The sequence below is a fragment of the Pleurodeles waltl genome, chromosome 8 (genome assembly GCF_031143425.1).
Source record: "Pleurodeles waltl isolate 20211129_DDA chromosome 8, aPleWal1.hap1.20221129, whole genome shotgun sequence".
NCBI lineage: Eukaryota > Metazoa > Chordata > Amphibia > Caudata > Salamandridae > Pleurodeles > Pleurodeles waltl.
In genome coordinates this window covers 33,469,755-33,496,255 of record NC_090447.1, presented here as the reverse complement: position 1 = coordinate 33,496,255, position 26,501 = coordinate 33,469,755, and the positions used below count along the sequence as shown (strand labels likewise).

Here is a 26,501-nt window from a genome sequence, read left to right as displayed (position 1 = left end):
AGAATAATGGCTTGATTTAGAGTTTGACGGCCAGGTGTGTATCCATTAGAGCAATAGAGTAAAGTACTCTGTCGCCTTCGCAGAGTCCCAATCTGCCAACTTCTAAGATGCGTGCCAGCCCAGCAGACATCTCTAGCATTGGCAGGAACTCGTCAATGAACTGCAAGTTTGATGGATAGCCTTTTAAGAGATTTCGATCAACTTATAGCACTCTGTTTGGAAACCTATTTACTTGTAACCTTAAACAGTCATTGGCAATTGTAGCCTCATCACCATCATCACTCAGGTAAATGTTTGGTTGCAGCTTAAGAAAACAGGTTCAGTTCTAGTCTGGATTAGTACAGCTCCCCATGAGGGGAAGGCGCATCAGAACAATTACATGAGAACAAGAGTAGAATTACTGGTATGGTACATGGTATGCAAACGAACACACGCAATGTTAGGAACAACACTAGCCAGTACAGCAGAATTGAATAAAGGGATTTTCCTTGTACAATCAATCTATCAATTACAATTGTTCGAGACCAAGAAAAGTCATGTAATCTGAAGGCTATACCAGGCATTTCCTTCCTTCCTGTAATAAAGAAATGATAGTCGCTTGACCGTAATAACATTTTAGAGCTGAGCTACAACGTCACAAAACCTGCTGCTTAAGCCCACAGCCAAGGGGAAAGGCAAGTCAGAGAACATAATTAAAGCTTCACTTTAAGTACACAAGGGAGCCAACTGAAAAAGACACTCTGGTAAAGTGCTTAAATCCAAAGAAAAAAAAAGTAGCACCTAAAAATGAACAGCGGAAGGATACTCCAAGCAATGAACACATGTACAGGAGAAAGCCCACGGCAGCTGTCAAAAAGAAGCAAGCAAATGGCAAGCAAGCAAGCAAATGGGAGTTTAATGAAGCCAATCAATGGCAAGCATTGGTCGGTCGCTAAGCCCAATACCATTTAAATAGCTTATGTGCTGTCTAGTCTAGACATAAACAAAAACAAAATATGGATTTTCCTCCTCTATTTTTCTAAAAGAACACTAATATACAGACAGGAGATATTATGGGGGCATGATATGTTTTCTATGTTTTAGGAAATTATAGGAAAGGTAGAATCTCCCTGCATGTTTCTACACATTATGAGCTACAATCTTTTTTTTAATTAGACTTATATTAAACTGATTGCAATACGTTTTTGCAAAAAATATCTTAACTTTTTTGGGAGTTTAATTTGCACAAGAGATTCAAATTTTCACGTTTACAAAGAGCGCAGCTCTTTCACATAAAAGAGCACCATACCAAGGATTTTGGCATTTGTGGGAAGGGTAATAGTGTGACTAAGTATTATAAGGAATAAAATACTCCCTGCTATACACTTTAAGGCTATTGCGAGTCAGCTCTGACTTCCTTGACTTTGTAAAGGAATTCTGCTTTCAGTCTCAGTCCTCTGTATTGTCACAGAACTCTTCGCTGACTTGAAATATGCGTATAATGTACAGCAGGCTAACTTTATCCTATATATAATTGAAAGTGCTTCGCCAGACATTTGACAGTTTAGGAACTCAGTAAGCCATCATAAATGCACTGTCACTCACCTTTACAATTGTGCATCCATTCATCCATCCACTGACTCATTCTTGCGCTCACCCAGCCATAATAAAACACACAAAATCCAACATGCATATGCAAATTAAGTAATTTTAATATGAACAAGAAAACAAGCCACCACCTAAAGGTGGTGGGCATATGCTTACTAAAAAAAAATTAATGAACTTAAACATATCAGCAGGTGACAGTACTGCAAGACACTGTCCATAGCGTGTAATTGCTTTAAATTTCCAACATGGCAGACTGGTGTAGAAGGAATGTGTTGGCCATATCTGTGCAGTAAAAAATACCATTTAAAGATGGCTTCTCACTACTTGGGGCCATCTTGGAATGATACTGTGCATGATACACCATTGCTGTACTTGTCCAAGATGACCTAAATAATGTTTTTATACATGACAGCCATCACTGTGGAGAGAGAACACAACAAGGCGCCATCTTGGGAGTGTCTTTGCCTCATTCCTACAGACTGGCTGTGATACCCTAGAGATGCAACCCTTTCTAGTGTGTTAATCTAAACTTGTACAGCACCAAACAAGCCTGAAAGAAGCACCTTTGTGGCATTTAACCCCGAGAATGAGGAGGTCAAAAGAGTTAGAAGAAAAGGGAGCAGTCATATAGTTCTGTGCCAAACTTTTAAAGGAACTATTCCTCTACATTGGCAATACCAGCCTAACTTTGAAAAACATTGACTGTATACAAAGAGAACAACAGAAGAGGCAGCTTAACTGCAAATGAGTTATGACGATTTTGTTAAGAATGGCACCTGCTTTGCAGCGCTATGAAATAAGCAGAACCTGTATCACTAAGCGCTATATAAGAAAAAATTAGTTATTTCCAGACTGCCCCAACACGCACCAGACAAAGAACCCCAGGGGAGAGCATGTGGTGGAAGGGCCAGAGCTTCCAACTTTGACTCTGGGGAACACAGTTCGAGTCTCGGTGCCAGCTCAACATCCTGTGATTCTGGGCAAATCACTTAACCTCTCCTTGCTACCAAAAATGAATGTTTTCTTGTGTAATGTAACCTGTGCTCAGGTAAAGCGCTGTAATATCTTTGTATCACGTTCACGCTAAATGAACTCTATTTGAAGAGGCCCGATTTACACCCAAAGGCTGGATGTTTTTTGCTGTCAAGCTAGAGGCTGTGAAGTGCTTGGGTCTGGATTCACAACTACTTTTCCACAATTTTGGAGACAACACCTTTCACCATCTTCTTGCCTCGAACTAACCTATGTACTTGGTTGGTGACCCTCTGGAGCTTATCAAGAGCCAGTGCTATTACCTAGTGTTAAGCTCTACTCAAGTCAGTTGCTTAATGCACCCACTGCAGAGGTCTTGCCAGAAGCAGAATGTCACAGATTACATTCCTGACATACCTTTTTCACCTTTTCATTTCTGCAAGTTTGATGCAAATGAGTTATAGCGATTTTGTTATGAATGGCACCTGCTTTACAGCGCAACAAAATGGCAGAACCAGCATTACCTAGCACTATATTAAAAAAAAAAACATAATGATAATAGCGAGCTATTTCCAGACTGACCCAACATGCACCAGACAAAACCCTAGGGGAGAGGATGTGGCGTAAGGGCCAGAGCTGCCGACCTCTGAGCCTGGGAGAACGGTTCGAGTCTCGGCACAGGCTCAACATCCTGCGATTTTAAGGAAATCACTTATCTCCCCTTGTTACCAAAAAATTATGTGTTCTTGTGTAATGCAACCAGTGCTCATGTAAAGCGCTGTAAAGCCTTTGTGTCAAGAGCATGCTACATAAACTGCAAAAAAAATAAAATTAAAATAAATGACTAGTCCTGACATAACTTTTTCACCTCTTCATCTCTGCAAGGTCGATGTAAATTAATTATAGCGATTTTGTTATGAATGGCACCTTCTATGTAGCACTATGAAATGGCAGACCCTGTATTACCAAGTGCTATATAAAAGAAAAGAAAAAAGTTATTCCCAGACTGGCCCAACACGTATCAGACAAAGAATACTAGGAGAGGATGTGGCGTAAGGGCCAGAGCTGCCGACTTTGGAGCTGGGAAACACGGTTCAAGTCTTGGCGCGGGCTCAACATCCTGTGATTCTGGGTAAATCACCTAATCTCCCCTTGCTCCAAAAAATGAATGTGTTCTTGTGTAATGTAACCGGTGCTCTTGTAAAGCACTGTAATGCCTCTGTATCGAGTTTGCACTATATAAAAATGCAAAAAATAAAGCACTCCAATTCCTTTGTGTTGAGTCCGCGATACCGAAAACTGCTGAAGTAAATAAATAAAAGGCCCCCGCTGACATTGCAAAGAAACAGCTAGATGCCCCCGAATCAAGGAAGATGAAGAAACAACATACCGCCATGAGCGAAGCGGCAAGGCGCCACACTAAAGTACCTTCCCAATCGTGCAATAATCTATGCAACAGGGTCAGTCTCCAAGGCGGTAACAAAACAGCCTCAAGGTGGGGCAAACGTAAAGCATTTAGCAACAACATCAAGGGATTTCTGTAAGGCAGGCCCAGGAACGAAAGAAAGTGATGGGCATGAGATGGGCAAAGTTAAAGCCCCAGAATAGATAACAACCTGTGGAGAAGAGCAGCACCTGCGCACTGCTATGCTCGACCTAAAAATATGTTTTCTGACCCTTCTAAATTTGACGTTCTTAAGAAAAGTCTATTTTCATCAGTTTAGTCTCCTTCAGTGGGTTTCCTTATCCTCTATTCCGAAGATTGTCAAATGTCAGCTTGGTATATGATGCATCGATTTCTCTTCCAAATCAAATGGCTGAAATAAGCACCTGAATGAGACACACAGACCCATTCTGGGATCATGGTGAACACCACATGTGGCGCCTGTGGTAAACGCCCAAAAGAAACCACTTTTGCCATTCTATTTCTAGACCAAACCACTAGATGTTGGAATAATGCACAGCAGGCGAATCTGTAACAGGTTCATGCTTCAAAACTGGCACCAAAATCCTAAGCAGCCCAGCATTAATCAAATAACTTGTAGTAGAGATCACCATAATTTATTTAAAAAAACAAATAATTAGCAACCTGACAAACAACAAAAAGTAATGGAATTTTATTCAAATGTTTATTCAAATCTATTTTTAGCATTCATTAGATTTCGCCTGCACACGCACTTGCTTGCGAAATCTTTTGTTGGTAAAAAAATAATAATAACTAAATAGGGGCTTGGAACCAGCCCCTTACTTACCTAAACTTACCACTGGCTTACTCCAAAGTCGCTCTGATTTACCTGCTTCGGATTGGCCAGCACGTCGTCTCCACGTCAGTTCCTGTTTTCAACGTCTTCGCCGATCTTGCCGTCAAGTTCCTGTGGATCTAGTATTTCTTCCAGTCACTTCCTATTGGACACTGGCCAGTGTTCTTCCCACTGGCTGCGGCGCAGAAGGTACTTTTTTTTTCTTGCATGCCGTCTTCTTACTTTGCTGACATCATCTTTCTTCATTGCAGTCCAACTTTTTTTCTTACTGCATACCGTCTTCTTTCTTCGCTGTCTTCTTTACCACATACAGTCTGCACCCTTCTCACATTGGTCTTCTCTTTTCTTCTGTCATCTCTCCTCTTCTGTGTACCTCTGTCTGGTCTACCTCTGTCTGGTCTACCTCTGTCTGGTCTCCCTCTGTCTGGTCTTCTCACACCTTCTCCCTTCTTCCGCCTTCTCTCGTCTCACGCCTTCTCTCATCTCACGCCTTCTCCCGGCTTCTGTCTTCTCACACCTTCCCTTCGTCTACCATCTTCTGTCTTGTCTTCCCACCGTCTACCATTTTCTGTCTTGTCTTCCTCTGTGATCTGCCACCTTCTGTCTTCCTCTGTGTTCTGCAGTCTTCTTCCTGCATGCCAATACGTTTCGCTTTTGCCTTTTTTTATATGTAACTGTCTTAAAAATATTGGATTTTTTTTACAATAATGTTTGTTTATAATTTAATAAAACCAACATTATTCAAATATTTGTAAACCAGTTACATAGAAAAAAAGACAAAGGCAAAACCTATTGGCTTTGCCAATGCTCGTTTTTCAATGGGTAAGCAACAATTTTATACTCGAGGACAGACGATGCGAGGAGGGCAAGGGGCACGTACCGAAGCGAGATACCACTACCTGGAAACTTTTACTGAGCATCACACAATGAATATCCTTCAGCAAGGCAGAAGCTTGCACTGCTGCTGTTCCTGTGGTAAATGGTCTGTTTAGCTCACTGAAGCTTGAGGAAACAGTTTCATTAGACAAAGACAAAAGATCAGACTTGGTCAAATGTCAGGTTACCATTTAGATTGCAGCCAGCATGAACAGAATGCTTCAGGTATTGCTAGTCTCAACCAGTTACCGACTAATCAATCAGATTCAGATTACTGCTCTGCAGGGCCAGGTCTCAATCTGCTTTTCTCATTTAGATGAAGCAGGGTGATGAGCTGACATATAAAGGATCGCCTAGAAATAACAAACAAGCATTTGCAATGCAACGTGTCTCGCGTTTGCTTGTGTTAAGAGCTGATAGCGTTGTAAACTCCTAACCTGACTTTTCACTGGTAATGAAACCTATCGGCAAAAGTGCACTTTTGTACGTAACCCAAAAAAGTGCAATTAACTGTGTAACAGGGCTGATATTATGTAAAGCGCTCGACTTCTGCCGAGCAAGATCGCGCTGGGAAAATAGAGAAAAAGTAGTCCACGAGCCGGACAGAAAACAGCGAGCCTCGCATGTTTTCTGTACTTGGTCGATGCGCTCGAGGAGGGCTATCCACCAGAAAAGGCATGACGTATGCGTGCCTTCCACTAATGAAATCAAGCACATTCTAACAGGCAAGCCCACAAGCCAATGACAGACACTGACGTGACGTAGACAGGGCTCCGAGCCCTTTTTAATTACTAGAGTGTCTTGCTTAGCGAAACGCATGCGCAAGCGACGCAGGCTCGACCCTAAAAAAAGAGTCAAGCTTAACACTGAGAACCTTATCAGATGAACAGGTTTACAGAGGGCCGTGCACGCAGAGGGTTCATTGAAAATCTCAGACTCCAACGTCCCGGAGCAGCCACTGATTGGGAACATTACATTCATTTAAAAGGCCTGCATTAGAACAGAGGTGGTCTGAAATCTGTATAATGGTTTGCTTTATCGTTGGTGACTCGATAACAAAAAAATATATTTATTTTATTTAAGTTGTAGCAGTAGAATACAGGCCATTATATCCTATGGAATTTGTATTTTGCCGGATGGGATATCCGTCACAGTTGTGACAGAGTAACTCAGCCGCCAAGATCTCAATCAGACCCTTAGTCTGTTCTTCAAGATCCTAAAAATGTCACGAGGTGAACGAGACAGACCAGAAATGTGTTTCATTGGGGAATATCAGCCTGTAAAGCAATTGGCTGTCTGCACACACTAATTTGGCTTTGTCCCAAGGTCTTGGCCACACAACTCTTGGGCATTACATTAAAGCCCCAAAGCGCTGGGCCTGCAACTGGAAAAAAGGGTTCACCTAGCACCTCTGAGGTGGGTCTTTGTGGTTGCCCAAGATGCAACCTTGAATGCATTGGTTTCTATATCCTGCAGGATTAATCACAGCAGAATTTACACAACTGATTAGCCAAATAACCACTTCTGCACTAGCCTTACAAGCAGGACTCACTGTACATCTGGAGGGAAATCTTGTAGGCATGGTTATCCTGTGATCTTTCACGTCAAAATGGGCCACTGTCCGTAGCTGGTCATAAAAGCTAACCGGAATGCCTTCCTTGGATTGTCTTGACTTCCTTACTTTGGGGATCCTCCAATGTTCTAGGTAGTCAAGGCTCTAGACACATACAATTTGGATAACACAAATTACATAGGATGACCTATTCACCAGTTTTCCAGTTTGTGCTCTTATCCCTGAAAAAAGGTTCACACGAAAGAGTGAAGCCCACATTAGGAGATGGAACTCACACGTGAAAGGAGCTTCAAGATATCACTTTTCCAGCAACAGTCCCTGTGCCACCTTTGAGGCCCAAGCTCAAGTCCTACAGGAAGATGGAGAAATATTTATTATCGAAATCGGTTGGTCAAAATCATCAGAACGGAATGCACCTCTGCTTTTCCGAAATGTAGAGAATTTATTCCAGCTGAGCTTTATCCACCTATACACAACTTGTACAGCAGGAAGGAGGAGAGCTTTTGAAAAACTAAGCCCACTTTCTGAACATGCTGTCTTATTTTATCACAATTCACACAGGGGGTCTGGCTAATAGGAGTCAAGAAACCCTGACATGAAAATACCACTCCTAAACCAGTCCAGTACACACAAAAAGTATGTCAAGTCAACAAAAATGGGGAAAAAGAGCTATGGTGTATGGAGAAATGCTTTCTATAGGACGAGAACCCTCAGCCACCCAGGTGGCATGCTTCATCATCAGGTTCCCTCCACACATCAGGACCAAATGGTACCTGGTTTGGGCCATAACTCTCCAATGGAGAGGAGCTGAGGTGTTTGTATTTTCTTGTGAACTCAGCTGCTATAACTTATTACAGCTGAGCAGCTATACTGCTTCTTTGTTATAGGCAACAGGCAGCATCACAAGTCGCCTGTAGTAAGGAAATTAGAAATGGTCTTTGATACAGGCTCCCATGTAGTATATCATAGTAACAGACTAAGGGGCAATCTCACCATTATTGGTAGTTTATTGCTGGCGGCTGAATAAATCTGAAAATCAAATAATCAGCATCATCAGCATCACCCTTGCTACTTTTGGGAAAAAATAAAAAAATAAACAAAACCAGGGAAAGTTGGTGCTTTACAGCAGCCTGCCTTGAACGGGCAGTTCATTAACTAAACTTTGGGTGCAGTGCAACCAAATTTATATTTTATTAAAGCACTTGCATTATGACTGGAAACTATCCACAGCAAGAGCGCTTCTACTGTTTGTGGACGTGGCAATCATAGCCCTGAACATCTGCAGAACTTACGGTCAGGTCAAGGGTGATGTCAAGAGTTCACACAGAGTTTAACAAGCATTAGCAAATCCAATAGGTCTTGGCTTTCGTAATGGCTTTGAAAATTACTTTTGGTGGTCAAAGCATCACCGGGACGCTGTGCACAACTGTCAAAAATAAATAAAATGATTTAAAAATGGCACAATGTTGGTTGGTTCAATCCATTTACATGTGCATGTATCACAACGTATGCACACACCAGCGAAATTACGCACGTCTTTTGCTTGGATTATTTTTTTATTTTTTTTCATTTACGATCCAAGGTGCCAATGCCAGACCAAAAGGTCTGCAGGTGTGTTGGGATGGTGATGGTAATGGGGAACGAGTTAAGGAAGGAAGGGAAAAAGGAGCACCTGAAGGACAGGTGGTGTGGAGAAGTACATGAAAGAGAGAACATCACAGAAGCACAAAAGCGAGACAAAGAAATGCCAAGAAGGAGGAGTAAGAAAAGCATCCAAGGATGACAGCTGGTAAAAGTATGCACTCATGGAGTCTTAAACAAAAAGAAACAAGAGAGGGCAGGGGGTGGAGAAAAGCATATGGAATACAGAACAACACAGAGCGAGACGAGGGAAAGAGATGCACAGAAGGGAGACAACTGGAAAACACTTAAGCTCTTATGGATTGCCTAAGCAAAAAGAAAAAAAAAAGTAGTTCCCTAAAAGTGAGACATGGGAAAACTTCAGCAAATCAGACTAACAAAGCCAATGGTAAGCATCACACAGGCTTTAAGTACACTGTAAGATGTTGGTAAGCTGGCAATAGGATTTTTACACCCAGATAACTAGCCCTGGATGGTAGGCTCGACCTAAAAATGATGGCGTTGGGAGTATGAAATGTCTCCTCTGTAGGCGAATTAGATGAGCAACCTATATGTGTACCTGCTTACGTGACTCAGAAATGGGTTAGTTCTTAGCCCGGATTTAGTATGTACACAACAAAGAAAGGAGTCCACAGAATTAGGGTTCCTATAAATTATTAAGTAACAGTGCTGTCAAGTTATAAAATCACCACACTAAGGGCCAGATGTAGCAAAGGTTTTTACCCATTCTGTGTCTATGGGAAAAAGTGTTCGTACATATGGCCCTAAATGTTTTGTTAATTTGTAGACATTCATTTAGAGTCAATATACATTTAAGGCAAAAGCACATTTCAAGGACGTGAATCCAGTAGTGGCTTAGAATTCACAGGTAAATGTAGTTACAGTGTAAGTGGCTTGTGTTTTTCTGTTGCTGTGATAAGCAGTGCAGCATAAACATTTCTGCATAGAGTTCTGAGTCTCCCCTTGACCTTTCAGTCTAACGAGCTCTGGTGAAATACACAGGGTCAACACCACAAGTATGAGTGGAAAGTTAATCATTTTTCAGACGGTTTTCAGAGATTCAGTTATCAGGCACAAAGTTTCTGCATTCTGGGGGCAAAATCATTCTATGACCTGGGAATGACTTCACAGAGGATTTGGACTGCAGAGGGTAATTGCAGCTTTGGGCAAAGAGCTCTAGAAGTTGTTGAGTCTGGACACCGAGTTACCCTTCCTGAGAGGGAAGTAGAGAAGTGTGACACCACAGACTGTCAGGGACCTAGGACAGACCACGCATCTCTGCACTGAAAGGCTAACAGGAAACATGATCCCCAGCGAAGCAGAGTATCTCTCAAAGACTGAGAAAGGCCTTTCTCTTTGAACAGCTAACGCTAAAACACAAACCCTCTGGCCAGGAGACTGTAATTACCGGTTCTACTGGCAGCATGGCTGCCCAAACTATCCCTCCTTCAGCCGATGGCAATCTTGACCACTCAACAGCAGAGGAGGAATTCACCAAACCACAAGCTGAAGCCACCAACATCTCTCCATCCCAGGAACTCTGCGACAGACTAGCCACCTTCTTCCATTGGAAAATAAAGATAGCCATGACAGCTTCAGACCCTATGAATCTCCAAACTCACCAACAACGCCCCAAACTCGATCCACTGAACCCCCACTGTTTCTGCACCCTGCACTCTCCCCCCCACCCCACACCACAATGGACAAGACTCGCTCCATCATGAGCAGCATCCTCTCCGGAGCCCCACCGATACTTGCCCCCACTACATCTTCAACAAGGCCAGAGCCTCGATCGCACCCGGGCTCCGCAAGACCATCAACTGCTCCTTTCCCTGAGGACTGGAAACACGCTGAGATCTGCCCGCTCTTGAAGAAACCCACAGCCGACTCAATGAATCTCAAGAATTACCGCCCCAACTAGCTGATGCCTTTCCCAGCCAAGGTTGCAGAAAAAGCAATCGACACCCAGGTCCGCCAACACATCGAGGACACCAACATCCAGGACATCTCCCAATCAGGATTCAGACCTAATCACAGCACTGAGACTGCCCTGCTCGCCACCTCAGATGACATCCGCTCTCTCCTCGACCGCGGCCAAACAACAGCCCTCATACTACTAGACTTATCAGCCGCCTTCGATACAGTGTCTAACCGCACCCTATGCGCCAGACTCCATGCAGCAGGCATACAGGCAAGGCCCTTCAGTTGATACACTCCTTCCTGACAGGCAGAGCTCAGAGAGTCATACTCGCGCCACACCTGTCAGAACCTATTGAGATCAGCTGTGCAGTAACCCAAGGATCCTCGTTGAGTCCCACGCTGTTCAACATCTGCATGGCCCCACTCGCCCCAATCCCCAGAAACTACGGACTGAACATCGTCTCCTACGCTGACGACACCCAGCTGATCATGGAAGCAGTCGCCGCCTGGATGAAGGAGAGCTCCCCTAAGCTAAACTTCGACAAGACTGAGATCCTCATGCTGGGACCCTCCTTTTCGGCCTGGGATGACTCCTGGTGGCCCTCAACACTTGGCAGCCCTCAACCCCTACAGACCACGCACACAACCTCTGTGTTGTCCTCGACTCAACGCTCAACGTGACAAGACAGGTCAACTCCATCATCTTCACCTGTTTCCACACCCTTCGACTCCTACCGAAGATCTTCAGATGGATCCCAAGGGACTGCTGCAAAAATGGGACACACGCCCTGATCACAAGCAGACTGGACTACGGCAAAGACCTTTATGCTGGAACCACCAAGAAGAACCTGAACATACTATAACAAATCCAGAACGCCTCCACAAGACTAGTCCTGAATATCCCCAGTCGAGAACACATCACAGGACACCTGAGAGATCTCCACTGGGTCTCTGTCGAGAAGAGGATCAACTTCAAGCTCCTCGTACACACCTACAGGGCCCTTCACAACCTTGGACCCAGATAACTCTACCACTGCATCACCTTTTACTCCCCTGCCAGAAGTCTCCGCTCCTCCCAGCAGTCGCTCACCACCGTACACCGCATAAAGAAATCCTTGGCCGGAGGGAGATCGTTCACCTACCTTGCAGCAAAATGTTGGAACACCATACCTCTCCACCTCATACAGTCGCCATCACTACCTCAACACAGGAAGTACCTCAAGACCTGGCTCTTCGGCTGAAGCCTGAGGACATTCCCCACAGCGCCTTGAGACTCTTCGGGCAAGTAGTGCGTTTTAAAGAAGTCTGACTGATTGACTGAGGTGTCTTCAGAGGAGTTACATACAGATTTGGAAAGAAACCACTTATGGCATTCAAACTAGGGCACAGGCAGACCAGCACCAATGTTACCCAGAATATCAAAAGAAAGGGAATTTTAATGAGGGAAATGAGATGTTTAATTCAGATAAATCTATGCCACCCAAGAACGACGGAATAGAGTCTCTTTGATGGGGTTGCTGGTATTTGAGCGCTAGGGCTGAAAGCCCAATGCCATCCAAGAAAGCAGGCCCACACCAAGGAAACAGACAACAATATATCAATTTTCATGGGCAGATTCTTTAAAGACCACAAAAGGGGACCCAAGGGCCCGACAATCCAGCCAATGTGTACCTTTAGGGCCTTTAACAAAAGATTATTACTAACAGATCACTCAAGAGTCAGTAGCCCTCATAGACCAAGAGGTATTTGAAGTATGGACACAAAAGGCTATTCCCCTCACGGAAAACATGAACTAAGCAATTTCCTCTGAAAGATGGTAGCCCCCCACATTACAACAAACGTAAAATCAGGGGACCTAGCAAATACAGACTCTGGACCAGTGGTGCTGGGGTGTCTATTTGAGCAGCTCTCATTAGGGACCTCTGGAAGTTCCTTCACACCTTTTAAGTAAGACCCAGATGTTCATCCAGAGCTTTGGGAGGGAAGGGTCAGGTTCGGCTAATTTGGGAGGTGTGTACTATGGAGTACTACTACTTCATCCTGAAACAGAGAAGGCCAAGGCAGTGGCTACATAGGAAGTTACCCAGGCTGCTCAAAAGGAAAAGTATCCAGATTTGCAGGCAAGGATAATTCATTTTTCAAGTGTTTCGAGGTGAGGTAAGACTGGATCAGTTACACAAGTGTGTCACCTCCTAATGAAGGATGCCTTTGTTTGGCAGAGAATTACCAAGTACCACAGAGTTTAAAGTACTCCGGGTCAGATGGGAAATCACAATCTACAATATTTTGTTTTTGAGAAGAGTGGGCTCAGTAGACAGAAAGCTGCTAAAGATGATGAGCAACAGGGCAGTGGTACCAGTTTGTGTCTATCAGGCTTTCTAAACAATGTGTTCCTGATAGAGGAAAAGGACAAAGTTTTGTACTGTGATAATCCTAAAGGAATTCAACGGTTGGCTGGGGTACAGGCACTTCAAGATGGAAAGGGTTCATCTTCACAGGCAAAAAAGGAAAGGCAACTAGATGGTGACAGATGTTTACCTGACAGTGTCCATCATATCCCTTCACCACAGGTGTGTGGCAACCAGGTGCTCAAGTTTTAGTTCTTTCCCTTCTGACTCTCCTCAGTCCCTTGACACCAACGTATGAGGTCTGTGATGGAATTTCTGAATGCCAGAGTAGATCAGGGTATTTATATATTCTTTCTTTGATCTTGGAAGGGTCTCACTTCTTAGTTGTGTGGAAGATTTTCAAAGAAGATGGTCTTTCAGAACAGTTGTCATTCCACAATCTAAAGCCATGACCTTCAGGCAGAGTTAAGAGATGTAAGCTGACAAGTGCAAGGAAATGGGTCACAATCCCACTGGGCAGAACTACAACATATTAATTTGTTATTTATTTTTTGGTCAGAGCAGCAGTCAGACAACCTATAGGACTAATCAACGTTTTGATTTGATAGGACATCCATCAAGGGATGAAACTTCAAGAGGGGTAAAACCCACTAAATAACAAACATTTCAGGCAGGCAAGGTTGTCCAATCTCCCAAAGCCCGAATATTTGCAACTGTTGGATATGAACTTAATGCATCAACTCGCATTATGATGATACAATGATAATCTTTCAATTTGCAGACAAGCTGGAGATGATGCTGTGCTTGGTTTCCAGTACAAATGTCAGATGTGCAAGCCTTGAATTTGACAGGTAGAACATTTACCCCAGACGATGTGACATTTACGATTGCCTGGAGTAAAAAGATACTCAATCTTTTTTTATTCTGTCGTTCCAGACAACCTTAGGTTATCTTAAGTGTTTTAGTGAGTATGAGGTAATTACAAGAAAGCTCAGAACAACTCGGGCAAGGAAATCGTTCTCCTAGACCCTGAAGTTAGATGAGGTATGCAAGAGGCCGGCACATACATTTCAGTGTTTGTTTGCACATTTTCAGAGGTGCCAGCGGACCCCAAGTAGTTCCTGCTTGAATGAAAGTTGGAGGACAGGATACACTCTGCTGATTGAGCTTCCCACGCTTCAGAATGTTTTATTTTAAGCTTGTGGTAGATGTAGAAACTTTAAAGAAAGAGCTGGAGCAGCATAATCGTCTCCTCGGGTCCTGACAAAGGGCATAACATTTCTTATGTTTAGATTCTACTTAGGACACACCGACGAATATTACTGGACCCAGGAACCAACAGTTTTAAGTCTTTTTGCATTCTCCCTCCTTTAGATTTTTATGCTAGGATGTGGCACAATGTTTTAAAGAAGTGATTTTAAAACTGTGCTTAAGATGGTGCTTTTAGTCGATGCATGATAGTGTGTTTTTCTTTGCATGGTTTGAGATTGGTTTCATGTGTTAGGCTTTCGAATACTTCAGTTTGTTACTTTTGAACAGAGAAAATTCCTGCTCTTTAGCTAGGAATTTTTATATTTAATACACCATAATGCAAGACCACTGACTAGCTTAAGTGACAGACAATGGTCCTGCACTGAACGTTACAGTGGAGCACCAGTAAAACAAAGTACAACCGCCCAGCGCCACCATCAGGCCCAGCATACCAAGCCCAGCAACAAGATTAGCTTAGAGCATGAAAATACATAAAGCACATGACGTTTCAGTACAAAAGGGAGTAGCACAAGCATTTGGTCCAGCACACCTATGTTAAAAATCACCATACAGCCCAGCACACTGGAGAACAGCACATCACACCAGCTTCACTTTCTGGTTTCAGTAGACCACAGGCTACCACAGAACAGAATAGTTCAGCATATCACAACAGTAGGCACCACCTGTCACAACAGTGGCATAGACTGGACTTCTCATTTTTCATGTATTATAGTCAATATAAGCGCCTATCAGGCACCTTCGCACAGTACACAGCATTAGTGCTGTTCAAATGCAGACAAAGATCCAACTAGTGGCCTTTGAATCTTTACATCACACCCACCAATCAAACTAATGAAACACATCCAACAACCACACTGTGGAAGTGCTCAAAATACACCAGCCACCACCATCAGACAGCACCCAAGTAACAAAACAAGCAGGCAACAAGTTAGTTTCATCATACAGAAAGGAAGTCACTGAAACCCATCCCAGATGCAACACAGCACATCAAAGGTCTGACCTATGTGGCAGGGCTTTTCTTATGACACATGCATGTAACATACAGATCAGGCCTATGGTGTGGTAAACATGAATGAACTAATTAATGTGTGTATGTGAAAGGCCTAGGGTCGAGAAAACAAATGGTTAGAATGGTGATAATGGTTAACAGTGTGTGAGTTTGCCATATTAGTTTGCTAGCAGGTTGACATTACTTGCACTAATAAAAGCAACAGATACAGTGAAAAGGAAGCTTCCATTATTCTGTCAAGAGAACTAAATGTATTGAGCAACCTTAAAAGGCCATCCAGCCATCACAGAACTAATGTGGAAGGAAGTATGTTTTGATAAATATGCTTGACCTATCAATGTTTCTCTAAGACATTGTTTACAGGGTGACACACACACACACACGGCAGCACAACTCATTCTCTTCATAGATAAAATATTTGGGAGAAAGGTACAAAAAGAACCAAGAATTTAGGTGGGTACTGGTTGCTGGTAGGAAATGCCAGGGAGACACTATTGGGCTGCAGGCATGGAGGTTTTCTAGAGGTGTCAGGAGATACCACATGTATTAGCATAAGATAGTAGGGGAAAATACTTATCATCTAGCCAATAACGCGAGGATTAACTGCCTCTGTGCCGGGGACGTAATGGTTACGTCCCGCAATAAGGTGCTCCTGTGCAGAGGACGTAACCTTTACATCCCGGCACCGGAGCTCAGAGGGAGCAGCCCCCCACCTCCCATGGCAGGACTGGAAGGGGAATCGCTTACCCTTCCACCCCCAGGCCCCTCAGTGACATCTGATGACGTCAACACGCGATCGCGTGCTGACCTCATCAGAGGTCACCTCCCATCGCGCTGAAAGCATGCTTCCAGCGCAATGCAGAAGAGAAATGCTCAGCATTTCTCTTCCGCTTGGGAGGAGGGGGCAGGCAGAGGCATGAAAGGCTCTGCAAGGATTTCTGCGGCCCGATCGCATCAGAAATGCCCACTAGACACCAGGGAATTTTTTGTTTTCAGACTTACTCATAAGGGGAGCGGCCCCTTTGGCAAGGGCCACTCCCAGGGGGGCAAAATATTTCCTATTTGTATTAGGCCAATCTAGACACAAGGGTTTTTATTTTTTTGTGTCAATTTCACGCAAGGGGAGCGACCCCTTAGGCAAGGGTTGTTCCCCTGGGGGGGGGGAGGGGGCGGGATGTATTTTAGGCAAACCACTTAGGCACCTGTGATTGGTGTGTGTTTTGTTTGGGGGGGGGGGGGGGCAGGGTAGGGGAAGCCCCTTGGGCAAGGGTTGCTCCCCCATGGGGGCACATTACTGATGGCCATATCTGCCCCCCTTGGGGGCAAATCGGACTATTTTTGAAAGGCCTATCTGCCCCCAAGGGGGGCAGAAAGCCCACCAGAGACCATGGAAGATTTTTTTTTTTTTTTTTTTTAAATAAGAGGGTGGGAGTATGTCCATACCCCCACCCCAAATAAATGGGGCCAAAGTTGTTCTGCCCACCAGTGGGCAGATGGAGCAATTACCCCCGATCCACACCTCAGGGGGCAGAAAGTCTACTAGATGCCAGGGGATTTAAAAAAAATGTTAAAAAAAATAGTGGGGTTGGGGCTACCAACCAGTATGGGCCAGGTTATGCCCCCACCCCCAACTGATGGGGTTAACAGTCTTTCAGCTCTCCCCCGCACACTAAAAGATCTTATCCCACGGCAAGCAAGAGGACATTTGATTATTTTGGGTTTTGGTTTTACATTTAGGCCATGAGAGCTTACCTAACTCTCAAAATCGTCCCACTTGGAATGGTGAGAGCTGCACTTTTTGGACTTTGGGACGCTGCCATGTAGAAAAATCCACAAGATCTAAACACATCTTTAAACTAAACATCTGGGTGAGTCCAGGGTAGTGTGCTTCACATGCACCCGCACCATTTTCTTACCCACAATGTCCCGCAAACCTCCAACTTTGCTGGAAATCACACATTTTTCCCTCATTTGTGTGATGGAACCTTATGGAATCTGCAGGAATCCATAAAATTCCTACCACCCAGCATTGCCTCATCTATACTGATAAAAATTCTGAAGCACTTGTCAGACTAAAAATGTTTTTTTCCAAACTGCTCTTTTGGACCCGTTTTGGTTCCCCCTCAATTTCAACATGTTTTTGGCTCTTCCCCGTCAAAGGCACTTGGCCCACCTCCAGAAGTGAGGTATAATTTTTACCGGGAGACTGAGGGGAACGTTGGGTGGTAGGAAATTTGTCCCGGTGATCCTAGAAAGAAATGTGGGAAAAACATGATTTTTTTTAGCTACATTTGAGGTTTGCTGAGGATTCTGGGTAAGAAAACATTGGGGGATCCACTCAAGTCACACCTCCCTGGACTCGCTTGGGTGTCTAGTTTTCAGAAAGGTCTGGGTTTGGTAAGTTTCCCTAAGTGCCAGCTGAGCTAGAGGCCAAAATCCACAGCTAGGCTCTTTGCAAAAAACAGGTCTGTTTTCTTTGGGAAAATGTGATGTGTCCACGTTGCGTTTTGGGGCATTTCCTGTTGCGGGCGTTAGGCCTACCCACACAAGTGAGGTATCATTTTTATCGGGAGACTTGGGGGAACGCTGGGTGGAAGGAAATTTGTGGCTTCTCTCAGATTCTAGAACTTTCTGTCACCGAAATGTGATGAAAAAGTGGGTTTTTTTTGCAAAAGAGCCCAAGTAACAGAACCTGGTGAGAGCCCCACAAGTCACCCCATCTTGGATTCCCCTAGGTGTCTAGTTTTTAAAAATGTGCACGTTTGGTAGGTTTCCCTAGGTGCCGACTGAGCTAGAGGCCAAAATCCACAGCTAGGCACTTTACAAAAAACACATCAGATTTCAATGTAAAAATATGATGTGTCCATGTTGCGTTTCCTGTCGTGAGCATTAGGCCTACCCACGCAAGTCAGGTACCATTTTTATCGGGAGACTTGGGGGAGCACAGAATAGCAAAACAAGTGTTATTGCCCCTTGTCTTTCTCTACATGTCTTCCTTCCAAATGTAAGACAGTGTGTAAAAAAGACGTCCATTTGAGAAATGCCCTGTAATTCACATGCTAGTATGGGCACCCCAGAACTCAGAGATGTGCAAATAACCACTGCTTCTCAACATCTTATCTTGTGCCCATTTTGGAAATACAAAGGTTTTCTTGATACCTATTTTTCACTCTTTATATTCCAGCAAATGAATTGCTGTATACCCAGTATAGAATGAAACCCCATTGCAAGGTGCAGCTCCTTTATTGGCCCTGGGTACCTAGGGTTCTTGATGAACCTACAAGCCCTATACATCCCCGTAACCAGAAGAGTCCAGCAGATGTAACGGTTTATTGCTTTCAAAAATCTAACATCGCAGGAAAAAGTTACAGAGTAAAATGTGGAGAAAAATTGCTCTTTTTTCACCTCAATTTCAATTTTTTTTTTATTTCAGCTGTTATTTTCTGTTGGAAGACCTTGTAGGATCTACACAAATGACCCCTTGCTGAATTCTGAATTTTGTTTATTTTTCAAAGAGGTTTAGCTTTCCGGGATCCAGCATTGTTTTCACACCCATTTCTGTCACTAACTGGAAGGAGGCTGTAAAGCACAAAAAAATAGTAAAAATGGGGTATGTCCCAGTAAAATGCCAAAATTGTGTTGAAAAGTGTGGTTTTCTGATTTAAGTGTGCCTGTTTCTGAAAGCTGGGAAGATGGTGATTTTAGCACTGCAAACCCTTTGTTGAAGTCATTTTCAGGCGAAAAAAACACAAGCCTCCTTCTGCAGCCCTTTTTTCCCATTTTTTTTTTAAAACGAAATTGTTGCTGTATTGTGGCTAATGTGTAGGTCTCCTCCAGAGGAACCCACAAACTCTGGGTACCCCTAGAATTCCTAAGATGTTGGGGAAAAAAAGGATGCAAATTTGGCGAGGATAGCTTATGTGTACAAAAAGTTATGAGGGCCTAAGCGTGAACTGCCCCAAATTGCCAAAAAAAAGGCCTGGCACCTAAGGGGAAAAGGCCTGGCAGCGATGGGGTTAATGTGGAGATTGGTCTTCGGTAGAATTTAGACCAATTATTACGAAATGCAGGGATGCGCAGTATAAAGTGCTTTGACATTTTCTAATGCTCATCTTGTCTTATATTATAGCTGCTGAGATTGCTATAACTATGCCCATTATTCTGATGCACAAGATTTGTGTGCTGATTTTACATAATACCGTATCAAAAATTACAAAAAGTTGTGTCTCTCTCTCTCTCTACTGCTTTCAGCAGTCAGGGTAAGGGTCTATTTATTTATCTATAAATAACCTTTGCAGATGAGACCTTGAGGCGGGGTTGTGTAACTCCTACCATTCTGTATCTAGATGAGCCTACCAGGACACAGAGAAGAAAGAGACAACCATCGGCTTTCCTCTTCTATGAACGGGGTGCAATGGGTTTGATACCCCTGGGTCCAAGAAAATCTTGCCAGGGCACCCTTCAATTGGAGGAGTGGGGGCGGCGGCTCACAGGTGTTAAATGGCACGCAGCAATGCCAAATCCACAAAAACGAGTAAATCGCAGGCACCTGCAACACAGGCAGCTCCTACCATTTGGCCTGTCAATAAATGCTATGCGGCCCATAACTTTTCAGATTAGTATCCCGCAACTTACACAGCACACAACAGCGCCAGCTGCCATTATGCTTGCTAGAAGCAAAACAAAAGCACAGCATACTCTCCCCAGAGAGTGGGTAACCATGCCAGGTATGCACGCAGCCTATAGGCAACTATGTTGGCCCCAACAACTACCGGAGGGCACCTGTCAAAAAAACCTGGACGAACCTCAAAAACAGCACATTTTGAAAAAAAAACTCAAACTTAGTGTTGCTGACAAACACTGCCGATCACATGCTGGCAGAGAAGTGAAAGCAGTTATTCCTTCAAGCACTGATAACCACCTGAGTTTCACTAAACAGCATAGACACACATGAAAGTCACTGGAATTGAGTTTTACTGTAGGTTATGGAATAAAAGCAGGATGCCAGCTGCAAGACCCCACACAGACATCCTATGTGGGGTCTTGCAGCTGGCATCCAGTTTTCATTCCATAACCTACAATGAAACTCAACTCAAATGACTCATCTTTAAGGTAACCGTTCACCTGCCCCCATTTGGTATAGGTATCTTTGGGTTCATTAATAAAGAATGCATAAAACCGATATTCTGCAGGTTGGCCTTCCACTGGGAGATAAATAAAGCTACTGACGTTGATGCAGTGATAAAAGTGGGTCTGAGTGCAAATATATGTCCTATTACCAAGAAACATCTTGCCACTATCAGACACAAAATGAGCGTGCATCCTACCTGTGTCATCGGGCGAGCTGTAGGATGGGCTCCCCTGCGACAAGGTGGCCCAGCTGGAGTCCTCGTCACTGGCAGCTGTGTTCCTCATCCCGAACAGGAGGCTGGCACTCTTCCCGGTTTCCTTTCCTCCCTCGGGCTGGGTATCCATGGGCAGCTTGGCCTCCAAGGCTTCAGAGCTCATCTCCGACTCAGCTGTCTCAGCAGTGATGGGGTCGGTTTGCTCACTCCGCACAGGTGTGGAGTCCTCCTCCTCATCCTCTTCTGGCTCGTCATCCTCATCTTCTCTTTTTTCATCCTCATATTCCCCCTTTCTGGCCTCCTCATTGATGTCTATCACCAGTTTCTCCAGCCCACTGCTGCTATTCAAGGAGTTCCTGGCGGAGACCTCCAGCTCGGAGTAGTAGTTGAGGAACCCCTTGGTGCTGGAAGACGACTGGATCTCTCTCTTCTCACGGAAGGGGTTCGAGTTGGACAGCTCTTTGATGCCGCCTTTCTCGGGAAGCTCGGATGTAACATTACGGTTCTGGTCCTGCTTCACGTGTTCCGCTGCTTTCCGCATCTGGTTCTGCCCCTCTTTCATCCACTTGGCGTTTGTACGGTCTGCTCCGACCCCCTCTGGGGAGGTCTCCAGGCCCATTGCGCTGTGGAGATTGGTGGAAGCATAGATCTTGCGGCTCTTTGGAGACGTATTCCGTTTGATCTCACTATAGAGATCGTTGTGGGATGAGTGAAGGTTTAACGTGAGTGGCGACTGCAGGCAGCTGTTATCATTAACAAGATCTTTACTCAAGGAGCCTGACATGGCCTTACACTGGATCCTGTGAAGAGAAAGATGGAGACACAAATTTATTGTGAGAGTGTTTTCCTGAGTCACTGGACTCAATATACATTCTTATAATTAGGGCGATTACAAGGTCACACCCAACTCCATACCACTGGGGAAGAAAAGAGTTACTGTTCCAAGGACCAGAGAAAACACAACAGAATTGAACTGCAGTGGGCAGATAATGGGTAGATGGGCAGATAACATGGAAAGACAGGCATTATTTGGGCAAGGCACTTGCAGATAAGGATGATGGGCATCTGCTGTAAATGTAAATCTGATGAGCACAATATGACAGGCAGACAGTGAGGGTGCATGGAGTAACAAAAAAGGCAGACGGCGTTACATCATTGCATGAGGGGTAGTTAAGTAGAATTGTTACTGGGTAGAAGTGAGATGACAAGTCTAGGTATGTAGAACGCGTTCAAGATACAGTGCATATTGGGGGTATATTGCGGTGCATACTGGTGGTGGATGCCAAGCAGATGCAGGAGCAGTAAAGAGATGAGAAGTTAATGAAGAGAAAACAGACAACACATGAAGCTTATTATAGACCTGAAACGTTGCACAATCAGAAACACAGATATACTGCTTTGCAGTAAAATATTTCACCTTTTTTCATTAATGATGCATACAATTTCACAATTATAATAGGGGTAATTTGCTGTCCGACAATGTCTCTCAAACAATAAAAATAAAAAATGCAATTGCACGACATACCACTGGATGGCAGTGACTTGAAGCAATTACTTCCCAATATGTGTTCCAATTTGTTTGAAACCAGACTTGTGTGTTTAGAAAGCTTTTGAACATGTAGAAGGTTTTTTTTATTTTTTATTTATTTATTGCGTTTTCGAAGTAATGTTATACAGAACAAGAGACGAGTCCGATGCATCAGGCAGAATGGTCAAGATGTAGGAGGTTAGAAGGGCAGAAGATAAAGTGCGGAAATACTAGCATCACTGCGATTCCAGAACTCTCTTTCTAATTCAGACTGATGGAGAGCTGCATACTGGGTGGACGGGGCTGGAAAGATTTCTTAAAGAAATTGTGTCACTGTAGTTTTTTCAAAGCCCTCAAAACAAGCATCTCTACCATATGTGAGTGTCCTACCACCTACCTGTGTCACCATCCTCTGGGTCCCACGACCTACATGTTTTCTAATAATGCACACGCTTATTGAGGGGGTGGCTATGATGGTATTTGTGGTAGAAGGAAAGTAAATACTAACAAGGCCGTAATTACAATGAAGGCCATTTCTCATTACTTTTTCACACTGCTCTCACTCTTTCAACCTGAATGTGAACCAGACTGGAAGGCCCAACCATGCTGGAAGGTAGACACAGTATAACAGGACAGCCTTCAAATAAAAAAGGTTTGCACAACTTTCTGATCGAAAACTAGATTTTTGAACAATGGTGAATGCAGAGAGAACTGCTTACGAAAAGGAGGAGGCATCACCAAGTTGCTAACATACTCATTCTCATTGTATCTGAAAAGCGAATGATGTTGTGGTGGAATAAATATGAAGTCTCCAAGGAGGCTCAACTCCTCTAATTTAGTAGAATGTACAAATGCAGAAGTCTACCTAACTGGCGATAGGAGCTTTTGCTACATTTTTGCTGGGGATGTCCACCACATGATTAATCCGAGAAAAAGAACATCCTAAAGCAATTTAAACTCTCCAGACTGAACTTCAGGGTTTGGGAGAGGTCCAAATTGTAAAGAGTCTCCTCAGTCAAGGATGTTTGAAATCCAGAATGGAACATCGACAGAAAGTGCATGGATGAGGTGAAATTCTGGAAGTTCCTTTAGTGTCCCACTGCATTGCAATGCAAGAGCCTTCAGCAGAAGGAATCTGAAATGTTATGATCCTATCAGACCAGCAGACTGTGACCAGATGGTTTTTTTCCAAGCTAACTATCTGCCAAAGGTTTGATGCACTTGTGAAGCAAACAGGCTCCGCATAGGCTAAGACCCCATTGTGGAGCTGGAGCTGTGCTGGGCAGTGCAGATGAAGCATACCATTACAATGTATTTTTATCACCTCCTTCTTTAGTGAAAGGGAACCCTTTGGTGGGCCTGGCTTCACGAATTAGGTAGCAATGTCTTAAACTCAGCATGCACGTGAATGTACTGAGATCCCTGTATAAGCCAGATAAGTCATTAAGGACAAACAGCCTTCAGGGATGCATGCAATTTTGGAGGTCACACAAACATAATACAGCCCACGCCAAAGAGCATCTGTGGTAACACACAATTTAAAACAACTCACCTGTTTCAGGCTGGGGATGCCGCCAGCATTCTACCTCCTGCTCAGGAAAGTTCCTTAAACTCTGATCAGGGTGGAACTTAAAGTCCTGCAAAGAGATAGAAAAGTCATATGTTAACAGTAGATGGAAAAAGTTCAAAGGTCAGAGAAAATTCAAGTCAAGCCCACCATGAAAACTGATCATGCAGCTCTCATCAAGAACTTGAAAATGTAAAATGGCTTGCAAGAAAACAATCCCAAAAGACACTAGCAGCAACCTCACAGACAAAATTCTGTATAGGAATGTACGGTTCTTCGTAGCAACCAATGCGAGCACATTTTACCACTCAGCATTCGGAAATAGGCCATATCAGCCAGTCCAATGTTGACTTCATAACTCAGCTCACTTGGTATTAAACTAACCAGCCCTCTTCACAAACAGTCAATAAATGCGCCTCTCACTGTTCTTGGCTCAGCTCCCAGGACTGTTCCAGAGGTAAGCAGTTCCTGGCGGTTGTGGCATTGAGCCTAAAGATAACTATATCTTAATGGTTTGGCAAAATATTTCACCTCTAAAGTGAGCCTGCTAAAAGCAATCATGTCCACTTAACCTTTCATGAATACCTCTCTGATCACCACAACTGCATTCTCTAACCACCACCACTATTTCTCAGTCAAATGATAATCGCTTTGTGCCTTCAAAATGTGGAACCCTCAACTATAAGGCCATTGATCAATACGTCAATTTTACTTTTCTTCTTTCTCGACTGATGGGTGTAGCTCTTTTTCCTGCCTCAAACATTGTCCATTAGTAAGTTAAGGATTCTTTAGGAGGAAAAAACCCAAACACTAAAAACTACAAGGTTGACCGAAGTCAGTTTCTGTCAAAAGTCATTTTAAAAGAAAAAAGGCGAACTCAGCTAATATTCTTACACCCAGCAGTGAATGCCAGGTCAGGAGTTCAATATTGTTAATAAAAGAGGGGAAAAATATACTGCCATACCCAATTCAGTCCCAACTATGGAAGAATTAACTGCATATTCGCATTTGTCTTTACCCACCGCACTATCCACAACTCCAGCACTCGCACTGGCTCAGCTGCCACACCTCTCTTCTCTTTCCATTATGCTCTGGTCAGACACTAGGCTCCACCTGCTGCCGAGCTGTGTGCATCTGCATTCTCTGTTATCAGTTGTTGTTGACTCCCCACACTGACTCACAAGGACTGGGCATCTCTGAACATAATCTGTTGCTCTTTTAAGTTCCTGAGAACTCACCACCCTGCCTCTCTCACCTGTCCTGCTTCTCCGCCCCTGGCCACATCCTGCAACCCAACCATATCAGCAACCCTTGAACCATGAAATGCTGCACCAGCCTCATTTTAATTGCACCATATTCTTATATATGGCTTTATGACTGAGCTGTCGTCAAAAACTCAGTGCTAGCATCCTGCTGGGTGTCTCCCGGGATGGTGTAATAAAGCCCTTGTTCTTCTTGACCAATAGCTCAGTCGTTTCACCATCTCATTGGGTAGAGCAGCAGGATTTCAGTCCAAGAGAGGCAACTAGGCATCGAGCCTCCGCCCTCTCGTTCTCCTCCTGGGAATCTCAAAGCCAACCGGTCCCCATCGGTAACCGGGTGACTGAGGAGTTCGCCTAAGAGGTATCTGCATGTTGGGAGGTTGTTCAATGGTGTCTGTTGCTTGTAGAAAAATATAATTACACACAGAAGATCTTGTACATGGGGCAAGGAGAGAACTGGGGAAGGATATAAGAAAAGCGACTGGAGTAGGGTGAGTGGTCCGGAACAAACAGAAAACTGGGAACTACGGTTTGATCCTCTTTAGCTGATCGGTTTTCAATTATTCCACTCTTGACTGTTTTTGTCACTAACTGTTTTGCTTTGCAATTATTTCTAATTGCGCTTTATTTTATAGGAAGGCCATGGATGTTCAGCAAATGGTTTGAGTAGGTGAGTATAACGGGGACAAACGGTTCCAAGAGAAAGTCAGGGAGAGTATCTCCAATGTCAAAAGGTAACAAGAAGGTTGTGTAAAAAGATGTGAAGAGAGACAGTACGCTTATACAGAGGCAGTGTAGCTGAAAAAATGATTGAGGAAGGAGCACTCTATAGCGGCTGCCAGTGCTTAATTTGAGCTGGTGGTTTCCGATGCTCGGCACCAGCACTTAAATTGTCAAAACTGCCACTTATCACATGGGGGCACTGTTCGTCTAATTTAGAAAAAAGCACAACAACAGTTGTTTATTAATTCAATATACATTAAAAATGACCTTGTGTCCAAGCCATTGTTATAGCTTTGGGGGCCTGGAATGGTCTGAATCATCATGCTCGTAGGAACGTGATGGGTAGTAGTTGTGTTGGTACTGGCACTGGCAGGGACGGTGGGTGGTGAAGCTGCCGTGGCCTCCTGACAAGGGCCCTGGCTCTATTGTTTTACAAATTGAGCACCGGCTGCTGCACAGGCTTGTGACAAGACCAGGCAGAGGGCTACCCAACAAGAATATTTTCTAGGTGGTAAAGGGCACATAGGGGGACTGGGCTAGCGGTTTTCTGGTATCCGAAGCACCTTTCTATACACCTACCATCACACCAGGTACAAACGGAGACCAAGCAGAGGGTG

At 44.0% G+C, this 26,501-nt stretch overlaps 1 protein-coding gene across 1 annotated transcript in view; it reads right to left on the bottom strand.

The window, feature by feature from the left end:
• The window catches only part of APBB1 (amyloid beta precursor protein binding family B member 1), a 254,045-nt gene that overhangs the window by 189,982 nt on the left and 37,562 nt on the right, over positions 1-26,501 (bottom strand). The window contains exons 2-3 of the mRNA XM_069203665.1: positions 23,885-23,969; positions 20,787-21,604 (exon numbers count right to left, since the gene is read on the bottom strand). Of these exons, the coding sequence (XP_069059766.1) occupies positions 20,787-21,588 (802 nt within the window). The 5' untranslated portion in view covers positions 21,589-21,604; positions 23,885-23,969. The remainder of the gene's footprint in view (positions 1-20,786; positions 21,605-23,884; positions 23,970-26,501) is intronic.